The 13,473-nt window shown below is 45.1% G+C and overlaps 1 protein-coding gene across 1 annotated transcript in view; it reads left to right on the top strand.

Annotated features, from left to right (window-relative positions):
- The window catches only part of LOC144158586 (uncharacterized), a 184,425-nt gene that overhangs the window by 68,357 nt on the left and 102,595 nt on the right, over positions 1-13,473 (top strand). The window contains exons 26-33 of the mRNA XM_077689573.1: positions 3,059-3,112; positions 4,596-4,649; positions 6,571-6,624; positions 8,754-8,798; positions 9,621-9,674; positions 10,693-10,791; positions 12,473-12,526; positions 12,609-12,662. Coding sequence (XP_077545699.1) covers positions 3,059-3,112; positions 4,596-4,649; positions 6,571-6,624; positions 8,754-8,798; positions 9,621-9,674; positions 10,693-10,791; positions 12,473-12,526; positions 12,609-12,662 — 468 coding nt within the window. The remainder of the gene's footprint in view (positions 1-3,058; positions 3,113-4,595; positions 4,650-6,570; positions 6,625-8,753; positions 8,799-9,620; positions 9,675-10,692; positions 10,792-12,472; positions 12,527-12,608; positions 12,663-13,473) is intronic.

The following is a 13,473-nucleotide window of genomic DNA, read 5'->3' as shown; positions in this document are numbered from 1 at the left end:
GGTTTCTAACTTTTTCAAAAGAACGATATGGTTGATGGTATCAAAAGATTTTGTTACAATTATAAAAAATAGGACCTGCGTAACATCAATTGTCAATTATTGCTTTAATTTGATCAGTACACGAAACTAGTGGGAAGTTAGTTGAATTGAATAGCCTTGTCGAAAGCCGTACTGGCAAGGGGAGATAATATCAAATTCATTGAGGTAACTAGTAGGTCGCAGAAGAAATAATTTTTCAACGCCTTTACTAAGCAGAAAGTTTCGGTTACCTTTTTTACAGATTGGTATTATTTTCCCTTTGCTTAAGTTCTATCGGAAATGCACTATGTTTGAACATAAAATTAAGAATGTGACAGAACACATCAGAGATAAGGCGGGAAATTATTTTGATGTGATTGGGGTGAATGCTGCCAAGTACAGCGCTGGTATTTTGTATGACACTTAGTATTTCTGCTGGAGTTGCTGGAAACAAAAAGAAGCAGTGGGGTAATCGATGGAATGCAGATTCATGCGGTGCAGCTTGGTTAGGCTGGTTACAGAGAAAGACAGTGTTGAAAACATTGGCAATGTCGAGAAAGTTGTTGTACTCAATACCATTATGCTCGATTAATGTTACAGCATCGCTATTGTAAGTTCTATTTAAGAAGGAATTAACAATTTCCTCTTTTTATGTGTTATTGCCAGCTCCATTAATTTTCTGTTAGTAATAATTGCCTTTAATCCTAAAATTTCTTTTCAGACACTTTTAGACGTAGAATATCAAGCCGATAACTCCATGGGCGTAAAGAATCTGGCAATGGTTTATTAAAACAGGGTCAACCCAGGTGAACCCATATGTTATTTAGTTCTTCTCGGCAAGAAGAAAACATTTTAAAAATCCTCAATTTCAAGTTTACTCATTTCTGCGATAATTTTTAAACGCTGAAACCACCAATGCAGTAACTTCGCGGGCCTAAGACCTATTGAGGGATCTGTGAAAACTGGTTTCAGCCTTTTTCATGCGCTAGGGTCACAATTTCGAAAGATCCCGTTTTAGTATATATACCTCTATGTCAGTTAAAGAATTGCTCTCCACGTTTCAAGTCTTGGTGCTGATTGTCGGTGGGTCGGGCAGCTTGTCTTTACAAGTAGGGAACTAGAGAGAATACGGGTTTAACAAGTTCGTATATAAAAACAAGAAATATGCCTGTTATAAAGAATAAAGAAAAAAAAAGCCATGACAAAGCGAAGCAAACGCTTTGCAAAAAAATGACACCATCTTCCCGAGGGGAACCCTGAGGTGATGCGAAGCATCACGGAGTTCCCTTTATTTTCACTTGCGTTGGTTACCCACATCGCGTGAACGTTGTTGGAAACTCCGCGATGCTTCGCATCACCTCAGGGTTCCCCTCAGACAAACGGCTCTGTTAACTGGTTGGCTGATGCTGGCTCAACTTGTGTCAGCCAATCCGCTAGCAGGACTGTCGGTACTCATCAGACGCCGGAGCGAGACTCATCCGACGAAGCAACTGAGGCAGCGGCAGTGCACGCGGTTATATATAGCGCTGGCGTAGAAAGGAGGACGGAGGAAGAGGCGCGCATGCGCGCGCTATCGCGCAGCTGGCGTGGAGAGGAGGACGGAGTGAGTAGCGCGCTATCGCACAGCTGGCGTGGAGAGGAGGACGGAGGGAGTAGTGCGCTATCGCGCAGCTGGCGTGGAAAGGAGGACGGAGTGAGAAGCGTATTATCACACAGCTGGCGTGGAGAGGGGGATGAGGAGGAGAGGTGCGGACGCCAACGGACAACGTACAATGGAAAACGGACAACGGACATAGCCCCGAGCACAAGATGCTTTGCATCTAAAAAGGCATTGCCTTAACTTGCAACCTAACATTATTTCACACGCTCGTTCCCTGGTCAGTTTCTACCGCTCCTTATTCCTTATGTATTACCATATAAAAACAATGCACTATAAAAAATATGTTTAACAAAATCGCCATTCACTGACAGCAAAATGATGTTATTTCTGGTTTAAGCCGGAGCTTTACATAGTAGAAAAAAAGCGGCAGCGGTGCATGCTGTGGTGACGTCACCATTGCTTTTTTTTCATTAGTGGAAACAAGCGCAGTGTGAGATGAAGGACGACGAGGTTATGTCGATGTCGTTTTACACCAACTATAATCATTCCTTTGTCATGTAGTAGCTCATGCTGTTTTCGGCAACGTGAATCGCGAATCGAATCGAAACATGTGAAATAAACTTCAGCTCCCCCCCGTAACGCCAGTGTAAGAGTAAAGATAATTATGACGCCCGCATTCATTCACAGAATGTAGGTTCATTATGAATAGCTTCACACATTAGGAAAACGAACACTCCTCGAGCGGGGCACCTACTTCTGTTGACGTGTTTTCAAAGCAAACCAAACTCATTATGGTTTCCCTTGGGGATACTTATAAAAAAACGTCTTCACTGCTAGTAGATGTGTGCGTCTCTTTCTGACCTTACGTTTCTTCGTCATTTGGCGCAACTTGCTTCGAGTGGTAGACTGACGACACTTCTCGTTACAGCTTCCCCAGAAGCAGAGTTCTCCGTGGCTTGGGTGAATCTGTCCTGCTCACGTGCCGTCACGTTCATCTGTCACGCGATATGACGTCAGCGCCGCGAGCACTAGGCCAACTTTTGTTCCACCTATGGCAATGTGCTGATGTAGTGTGGTGGTAAGAGATTCGGCTCCTACTCTGAAGACCGGATTCTATTCTTATGTGAACTCCAATGTACCCTGTTTTCTCTTCAAACTAATTGATCTCATTCATTGAAATTAATCCGCCTACGCACTTTGGCCCAAATTCCGACATTTTCTAAGTGTTTTTTTTTTTTTTTACTTTTTACAGCGGCGACCATTTTCTGCTCCGGACAACAACGCCGCTTTTTCGAAAAAATGCCGAACTTGAGGTTTTAGCGTTGCAAACAGTGGTCCCGTACTGATGCTACTGAGACTTGCGTGCCTGAGTTGGTTGCAGACGAACTTTGATGTTCCTGCGAACTGCTCATGTTCGGATGTTTCCGGGAATTCATGCAGGGTTTCGAAGGACCACGGGGCGAGAAAGGCCCGCCGGGAGCACCAGGGGAAAAGGTTCGTCGGCTTTTTCTTGTAATCAGGTAGCGGCACTCAAATGGCGTGGTTTTTGCGGACTATGCGGCGAAGTACTTAATCCAAGAAGAGCAGTAGATATTTCAGACGCATAGCGTGTTTGAATTGAGGAGTGGTACTGGGGATTTAGGAAGGAAGGAACAGACCAGCGGATGAATGACTGTATGTTTATTAACTACCACATTTCTAGAGCGACAGGGGAAACCAGGAGTAAAAGCTGGTGACATGCTATCTATACATTATTTTATTTAGTAGTAAATTGTACTGATACGGGGCACTTACCGTCAATGTAGCCGCCGAAGTGAGAAGCTCAAAGAAAACTTAACCAGACCCGCAGTATAAACCAAATATCTGAAAAGCGCAGGTAATAGTGCATGGTACCACTAGAAGGTTATGTAAACGCTTGACAAAAAAAAAAAAAAAGAAAATGCCGAAGTTCAGGCGGGAACTTTGAAGTAAGGCTCTATATTTATATTCTCACAGGAAGTGATTTCACAGACATCGGTTTCGATTGCGATGCTACCAGTGAAGTAATGGCTATGCGTGACATCATCTATTGCGCCAACATTGACATCATTCCAGTTTAATCGAAGGTTTTTGGTTGAGCTGACGGTGTTAATTATGACGTTTAATTAATTAGCACATTAAAACCAATGATTAGTTATAGTCTCAAAATTGCTTATGGTATCAGTCAAGTGACTTCATATCGTGCTTGAATTCTAACGAATGCCACTAATTAGCGCAATGTACCTACACTATTATGGTACCTTAAACTTCGCCATCACACAAGCCAAGCCTCTCACCCTCAAATTTATTGGGGGTGAGTGTCTGCGGGCGATTGCGCAAAAATGCTGCAGTTGGTCTAGGGGGCACGCTGTAGTGGAGGGCTACGGAATAATGTAAACCACATGGAGATTCTTAAGGTGCACCGACCGAAACCTGGACACACGAGCGTTTTCATTTTTTGCCTTGATCAGAAAAACTGCCGCTGCGGCTGGGATGCAACGCGTCCTCGTGCTCAGCAGCACAACGCCTTATGATTTGACTCGTAGCAAACCGCTTATACACAGTGGATTTATCGTGTACATACGTACAGCATGTGCGCCCTGCGTGGTTGAACAAATGGATCGTTAATTATAGGATGTTCGCTCACAAGAATGTCGGAGTAAAATAAAAAAAGGAAATATGCCTTGACAGCTGCATGAGGGCCTTATTGCCCGCGTGGCAGCTCAATAAAGTAATTTTGAATGGCAAGCGACCCTTTTTACTTCTTGTGCCTAATTTTATTTTTGCCATACAGTGTATGTGTTGCTTAATTGATAAACTTAGTAAGAACAGCATCGCTTGCTTCCAGGCACAAAATTTATTGCTTTCAATAGGCCATCTTCCGCGAAAATGTCTATATCACTAAAAATACTTTCCAGTGTATTCCTGTATTCAAGTCTCGCATTTTCTCCTACGACAGGGTAAAATGGGGATTCCAGGCTTTCCAGGATACCCGGGATCGTCCGGACCCAAGGTCAAGTAACTGCATTGCTTTTCAATAGTAGGAATGTGCCCGCCGTTTGACGTTGTTACCTTGTGAATTAGTTCCAAACCATTACTTCTGATAAATAAAAACACAGAGTTGCTTGAAAAAAAAACTCACACACACACACGCACGCGCACACGCACGCACACACGCACGCACGCGCGCACGCACACGCACACGCGCACGCACACACACACACACACACACACACACACACACACACACACACACACACACACGCACACACACACACGCACGCACGCGCGCACGCGCGCACACGCACACGCACACGCACACGCACACACACACACACACACACACACAATACGGTCGGTCCAGATGAAAGGTCTTGTGTATTTCGCCACTTTTGAAGCATGGATTATCTGTTGTTAATTTTCATGGAGGCATAATTCACATTGGTTGACATTACAGTATCTTTTTATACTCTCACAGGCGGGAGGTCGAGCTTTCCAGGTTTACAAAAAAATCTCCCCTCGTTCATCGACCAACTAAAAGTTCGTCGTAGACGTCCACGCATATGTCCGGTCTGAAAAGCAAAATAAAACAAGTCTTATCAATAGGTAAAAACACCGTTACTTTTAACTTATACAGCACTCTTCGCTATGGAACTTGCATATTTCTCGTACATTTCTTGGTATTTAGAAGGCGCCGGGGCCAGAGGCTGATGCAGAGCACTTGTAGCACAGGTTTCACTCTCTAAGGGAAGTTCTACTTTTGGTTATACGTTTCTTCCATAACGACATTTCAAATAAGCACGGGCATCGGCAGCCAGTGAGGCTTTGATAAAATTGGTGGAATAAATAAATACATAAAAAACGATATGACACTCCCAAGGACCACCCGTGCTTGAAGCGGCATCGTAAAAGTGGCCTTAGGAATGAACTAACCATTCTTTAGTTGTTTCGCGTGCAAACACCGTTGCCTACATGGGCGTTTTTAGAACAGGAGGTAAGGTAATTTAATTTCGCCCCTAGCGACGCGTACGCAGTTAACAACATCATTAGTACGTACCAGAGCACCACCCTCTACAAATACTACAACATACAGCGTGTTTTCCCTGTGTCGAATTCAGAGTTTTCGTGGAAAAGGAAACGCATTCAACATTTTGAACATTCAAACAAAGCAGAAGAAGTGGCCCGAGTTTTTTTACGTTTGTCGGAGAGTTCGGGTAATTTTGGTCCACCGTGCCTAAACACCATGTGCGATATTTTACCCCGTCGATTCTAATTTTTTTTCGCGCTCACTGTTTATGCTTTGTTTACTTCCGCTATAAGCCACAGCATGGAGTTCTGATGCTCGGCTTTGAGACCGCGGGGCAAACTTCCTGCCTGCTTCTCCCACTTCTCCCGTTTTCACCATCTCTGGTCCCACGGGCACGCGGGAAAGATGCGTTGTGCAAAGCATGGCTTGAATGAGCGCACGCCGCCGAAAGCGTAGTCTGGCTCATTCCGCCTGTAGCCGCGATTTTGAACTATTGCAAGCAGTCAAAGTACTTGGTTGGCCATGTTAGGTTGCCTGAATACGGCATTAATGTAAAGCTACCCGGAATTTCGCAGGGTATTCATAAACGTTATAGCGACACAAGCCTGGCGAGACATTCTTCGTTGTGTGTCACCTGCGTCCTAGCACATTATGATATCGAGGCACCCTGATTTCTTTATACAGCATACGAATGTATAAAAAAAGGGATTTCTTTCAACTGTTTTCATGCTTTATTTTCTCAAGGACTGCAAAGAATGCCAGAAGTAGTCCTGCTGGAGACATAGATAGCAGATAGCTTATTCAGTGGAAGGGATGCTCAGGACAGAACGCTGCGTCCTGCTGAACGTTGGCAGAGCAGTCACCCGCAACCCTTTGATATGCCAAACTGGAAAATTTATTTCTGCAGGGAGAAAAAGGATTCCAGGGCAAGGCCGGAGAGAAAGGAGACAAGGGCGACCGGGTATGTACACGCGGCTCTATCGACGCTTTGTTGGGATAATAAGGCCGGCTTTATCATTGTGAAAAAAAACTGGGAAGCACTCAGTTGAGAAATGTCAACCAAAGGGGGCAGTGATTTCTGTGACCTGCACTTGGCAGCGTGAGTGGCGTGGTGCACGCCCCGATATGCCATGTGTGCACTTCCTACTTGCGGCGGGAGTCTAGCGAGACTGTTTCTTCTTTTTTTCTTTTTTGAGCCCCTTTGGCATCATTGCGGCGCTGCTCCTGCGGACCAATTGGGCATGGAAGTATTTTTTTTTACTGCCCTGATCGTCTCCCCCGGAATGCGCACGAAAGCTTTGTTTAATTAGTGATCCTGGGCTTGAGTAGTCGAAGTTTAACTATTGAATGCGCATTTCCACGGTCTTTATCTGCTCATGCGCTTGCAGGCATAAAGTTTCTTACTATGTACACTAGAGAGGAATCTGTCGCTAGCGCCTTAGCGGGTCACGTCAGGGCCGTCTGTGTCGTCATTGTACCGTGCGCTCGCCTTAGATTTATCATTGGCTTGGATTGAAACGTTTTAGTGGCCGTAAATTCAATACAATGCCACCAGAAATCAAAGGGGAGTGTGTAATTTTATAATTACAAAATAAAACCCGATGTTTTAAAGCTAAAGAAATAGAAATAAAGCGTGTTCTTTATACTGAGGGCCTTCCAGAACGGTTATGCTTACTATTCTGCAGATCAAGCTGGTAGTTAACAATTCTATAAATTTTAGGAGAAACTTATTAAAGGCTCTTATTTTGCAAACGTTTCAAATAATAAATTGTTTGAAAATGTCAGAAATGTTTTATGCGCGTACCTAGGAAAACATCGCCTTCGCGGAGTTGTGGTTCATGTTTTGGCAACAGACCGTCTGCTGCAACTTTCGTGGCGGCAAATTACCCGCTCTGTCAAGATAGCTGTTAACATATGTACCGCTACTGCAAAAAGGAACCGGGAAACCACAAACTAACGTGTGTGCATTGTGGGTGTGTACTTATGTACACAGTACTGATGGTCGCTCACCGGCACTAGTCCTCCCATGTGCTTATAATGAAGCACAGCTGTCTTATGCAAAAATAATGAGTGAATTTCGAGTTTCCAAGCGAAGCGAGGGAAGCGAAGCGAGTTTTGGCCATTTCGGCCGGAGCGGCTACCTCGTAGACATAACAATGCGTAGTGAAGAGCAAACCCAAGAAGACACTTAAGAATCCTATAGACATGCCAAACCAGCAGCTGTGATCTTCCCATAAGGCCATAACACCCCACGCCGATATGGATTCCCAGGAGCAGTTTCCTCTTGAGTGTACGTACTAAGAAACTCTACGCTTACAGGTACCGCCATTACTCTTGGCGGCTCGCCATTATCACATTTACCGCTTCTGACGTTTGCGGCAGGCGCACCGGGCACAAACCTACATAGAAAGTGGTTGGCACGCGTTGGCCGCTGCCAACCGCTTTCCGGAATAATGAAGCGTGTTAAACTTCCCCAACAGCGCACTCAAAACCGACCTTTGCGCATTAAGTTCAGAAAGCGAAGCGCAGTGTGAACGCAAAGCAAGCCTCTTACAATCAGAATTTGGCCGCCTCGTAATTCGCAATACTGGGCATCAGCGTCGTAGGCAACCATGGTCGAAAGGGGCACCAATTGTGCTTTTCGTACTCGCTGCTGCGAGCGCTTTTCTTGGCCTAGAAAATGTCCATTCCGGAGCAGCCGAAAGGACTTATCCTCAACTGGAATAAACCTGCTCCACCAATTGAAACGTGTGTTCGTGCTCAAAAGAGACTTATTTGAAAGTTGCTGATCCAATCCCGGCTAAACAGGCTGACTTGCGGGTAAATCCGGCATACTTACAGGGGTCGCGACATATATGTGAATCGGCAGTGAGAACAGTTGTGCATATGCTGCCATGTTTTAACAAAGGGATATTGAAAGCGTGAAAACAACTCCTGGTTCTAAGTTCGGTTTTTTTACATCGATACAGATATTTAAATTTCGTTGTTAAATTTTTATGATGCCACCTGGCAAGCTGTCTGGGTGTAAGGCTGAGTCCATTGGAAACACTGGCGAGTAACACGTGTTTTTCTTATCTTTTTTTCGCCCAGGGAAACATCGGCCAGCCAGGAGAGCGCGGCCAGATAGGACCTCGGGTATGGAAAAGAAGTACCGACCAGAAAGATATAGAATTCATACCGTTGACTTCGCGTCATTTCATTTCAGCTTGTTACCGTCATAAAATCGTCAGGGGCCATTATAAAATCAGCAAGAGCTACCACCACGACAGTGCGAATTAGAAACTCATTGCAACGAAATTAGACGACCTGTAGTGGATAAGTTCCACGTCTTTCAACCTCGTGTATTACATTTTATCACGCTAATACTGTTACCATTATTCGATTGCACTATTCCCGAACGTGAGTCGCCTAATTGTTTTGACATCGGCGTGGTTGTGGAAGGTCTTGATACGCGAGCTGTACCACGTAAATATTAGATAGAAGCCTCACGTCAACAATTCAAGAGTGGCCACAAGTTTTTCGAGTGAGAAGTAGTATGTCTGCAATAGCAGACAAGCAAGAGAGAAGGATTGTTTTGTTTTTGTTTTTTTCATCATAAGAAATGAAGGACTCGAGAAAGAATCCCGTGAAAGTGCCGCTTGACAAACTTTCTTTTAAAATCTGGGACTGACGCTAATAATTGGCACTTCCTGATTTGTTAATAGAATGGTTTTGCGGAACTATAGACACGCCGTGTTTAGCCAGCACTGACCCCGGCCCGACTCGACTCCCCTCCCACGGAAGTGAAGTCGAGTCCGGTCGTGCACTGACTTACGGCGTGGGCTTAAATGCACCCGGCGCCGCAGTTCACCCGCACACAGCCATTCATCGTGGAAACACGTGGCATACACAACTGCCCTTTCCTAAAGTTCTGAAGTTGTGTAAAATATTTTCTCCTTCCTTTGCCGATTTCTCAAGGGCAACAGGGGCCAACGAGGAAGAGTCGGCAAAAGAGGAGCGTCTGGTGAAAAGGTGACCAACTCTGTTTTTGTTTATGCACGTGAATGCTATAGATGGAAATATGATGTCTTCGCAGTATTTCTGACGTCTGACCTAATCAAACTTGCAGCGCAGTAAATGTGTGGTTTTGATTTTTCATTTGACACACAGTCGAAAGCAAAGCTGTCTTACGAAATCGTAAGGCTAGATTTTGTAGTTCTGAATAACTGTTCAGTGGCTCAGAGCTAAATTTCTGCTACCGCTTAAAATTGATTAATATCTTGCCGCTATTTCGTGTGTATTTTTTTACTGTCTCATATCCAAATATAAGTGCCTGTGTGTTGGAAGCTTCATTAAGGAGCGATTCGTAAATCCGGGGGAAAATAACGACATGTTGATTTTAGGTATTGGAATGACGGATAAACATTACAAAAAAAGGCGAGGAAACAGAGTATGGCCAGAAGAGAAACAAGTTCAGCTGCGCTCATGAAAGGACTCTTTTTTTGGCAGTCCATCCGACGCTGAAGGAAAATTAGCCGAACTAAGTGGCCTATATGGTTCGTTTCTGCTTTGATGAAATACGCATAAAGTGTCCTACGAGGGCTAGGCGTCCTTCTACGCTTGTTGCCCACGTCTAGGAGCCCTACAATTCTTTCGGGGTCACCGTCTTGTGTTAGCTGAGTGCCTGTCTCATACCAGAATAAGGGGCAAGTTGTTTGTCAAGATCTTGTGGCAATGTTTCCTTTCTGGGCACGGGCTAAAGTTTTACTGCTATGCCTTCAAGACTGCTGACCTGCGCTCAGGCTAAATGTTGTTTCTGGCTCCATGCACTCACTTTTACCAGCATTGCTGCCCTAATCTCTAACCGGATCAGGAAAGAAACAAGGGTATAGCACACGGCCTGACTTGAAGCGCCGATCTATTCTGATTGTGTCCTGTTTGCGCCCTTTTTGGAGTGTTCGCGGCGCTTTTATCCTTCCACACTGTCCCGCCAGCTCGGCCAACAGCTTCTACTTTTAAGCCTGATCCCCATTGTTGTCCACCGTACCAGGGCAGCTCCGGAGAGCCGGGACCTCCAGGACTTCCGGGCGAGAGGGGTCCCCAGGGTCCCGAAGGCGCCAGGGGATTTATGGGAGTCCCCGGATCTCCCGTAAGTTCTACGAGAGCGCCTTCATACCGACTCTGCTCATGTATTTCCGAAAGGGCGCGTGCTGGAAACACAACAGCGGTGAAGTGACACGTCGCTTTACTTTGTCCTGCGTGCAACGTTGGAGGTCCAAGTACGTTCGACTTAAAACTATAAGGGTTCTTTCATGCAATTTCGAGAAATACGTTGGCAGACCACCTAAAAAAGCTCAAGTCTGGAGAGTGAAAACTCAGACATTCGAGATCGCATAAAAAATTCTCAACTTCATATTATACTTTTTCTTGCAACGCAATGACTGCAATTGTTTATAATTGAAAAAAAAAAGTAATTAACAGCTCGTACCAGAACTGTAATGTCGGTTTTTCCTTCCATGCCTGGTTGTTAACTACACAAGCTAGAGTGTCCGTGAGTCTGCGTTCCCACAATGCACATGAATGACCAGTCGCTGACTTTATAATACCAACACTGGCGTGTAAGAAGGCCAGGCGTACAACAAGACAAAAAAATGTGGACAGCGCTGTGGCATCACAATTGCATTAGAGTACATGCGCAGAGTACATTTCTCGAGCCAAGTCATACGCTTTGCCTTGTTACTGGCCTATGTTGACCTCTTCATTGCTGCGATTGGTCAGTCAATTTTACTGGGGTAATGAACACTCGAGGCCATCTGTAAGTGCGTAGAACTGGTTTCTCTCACGCGTTATTGATTTTTGTTACACGAACATGAGCATAACTAATAAAATAAATGCATTTATTTTATTGGTTTTACAGCGTTCAATCACATTCAGCAATTGAGTCGCATCTAATTGAGTCACATCTAGTTCAACTCACTCCTCAGACAGGGACAATTTTGTCCAAGTGGCTGGGCATCACCAAGAGGACAGCTGGTGACTGGCCTTCATTTATCGAGTAATTGCAATTTAAACTGAACGCAAGCTTAGATTATTCAAGATATACACAATGCGCTCACTGTGGAATGAACATCATCATCAGACTATCTACGCCCACTGCTGGGCAAAGGCCTCTACCATTAATCTTCAATTATCCCAGTCCTGTGCTAACTGCCACAAATTTATCCCCGCAAACTTCTTGGTCTCATCTGCCCACCTAACTTTCTGCCGCCCCCTGCCACGCTTGCCTTCTATAGGGATCCACTCTGTTATCTTTAATAACCAACGGTTATCTTGCCTTCGCATTACATGCCCTTACCACGCCCATTTCTTCTTCCTAATTTCTACTAATATGTCCTTAATACGAGTCTTTTTTTTGACCCACTCCGCTCTCTTCTTGTGCCTTAATGTTACACCTATCATCTTCCATTCCATTGCTCGCTGAGTCGTCCTCAATTTAAGTTGAACCCTCTTAGTGAGCCTCAAAGTTTCTGCCCCGTATGTGAGTACCGGTAAGATGCAGCTGTCATACACTTTCTTCTTCAGGGACAATCTTAAACTGCCACTCATTATCTGAGAATACATGTCGAATGCACCCCACCCCATTCTTATCCTTCTAATTATCGCTGCCTCAGGGTTGGGATCCGGGTTCACAACTTGGTCGAAGTAGATATAATGAACACAAGCTCTCCTAAAGCTAAGCAACGCCCTTAGCACTATATTTTTCTTAAATGTATTTCGACGCTCGTTCAACGTCGGGACACTTACGCGGGTTCCTTACGATGGCGACGCAGGGCACAGCAGGGAAAGATGGGCTACCCGGACCACCAGGTGAACGGGGACCACCCGTGAGTTTGTAACAACGCCTGACTTCGTTATTTCTACAAGCTTGCTTCTATCCATGCTCACAAAATGTGTTCCTACTTACAGGGCGAAACCGGCACCGCTGGGCCGCCCGGACCTCCAGGCGTCATCGGACCCGCGGTATACACCGTCTACAAACTCGGCGAAAATGCGTTTTTCGGAAGCTGGTCCCGGTGCTAATGGATCCTTGAAAGCATGGAACAGGGCCAATGATGTCTAAGATTTTTGGGAACAGCATGGATAATATTTCGCTAACTTCAAGGTAGAAACGTAAAAAAAACGGAGTGAAATGAAATTGGACAATAATTTTGTATTTTGCGAATATGAAACTAATTCCGCCAGGTTCACACAAATAGAAATAGCGCAGTGCCCCCCAAGAAAAGGCAAGTTGGGGTCTGTCGGCGATTCGCACAACGTTTAGAGACCCCGGGGAGAGAATTTGGGGGAGAAGAAGTGGGAGGCGGGGCTGGAAGCATGCAGGATGTCGACATGCAACTATTGTGCAGGCTGCGTATGGCAGCTCGTATGCGTGTTTTGTGAAGGGTTTCAAGACGCTTGGGTTTGTGGCGCCGCTGCGTTGTCGTAAAAAAAAAAATCCCGGGCCATATCCACTAACGTGAAACCTAGGGAGGGGCGAAGCATACAGTGTGTGCTGGTGTTTCCCACAGCAAAATCGCTGCTAATGGGCAATGAGAGACGGAAGGCAATTTTGTTTAAACTATACACATGTACATTTGTTATCTACAATCAGCAATCGCGGAGCTATTCCCAGTCAATTTGCATAATGTATTTCATGGGTTCTTCTCCCTCGTCCTAATGCTCTTCCTGCGCTTCCAAGTCGTAGATCGTGCCGAGTTCAGGTACAGCTTTGCTGCAAAAGTCTCGTGTCTTTGAAGCACGAAGAGTTCTAGCGCGAGGCGTTGGAAAACGA

Source organism: Haemaphysalis longicornis, unplaced genomic scaffold, assembly GCF_048455015.1.
Source record: "Haemaphysalis longicornis isolate Haplotype H1 unplaced genomic scaffold, Haemaphysalis longicornis Haplotype H1 scaffold_1, whole genome shotgun sequence".
Classification (NCBI taxonomy): Eukaryota; Metazoa; Arthropoda; class Arachnida; order Ixodida; family Ixodidae; genus Haemaphysalis; species Haemaphysalis longicornis.
The sequence above is the reverse complement of the archived record's forward strand: the minus strand, read 5'-3'. Positions and strand labels throughout refer to the sequence as shown.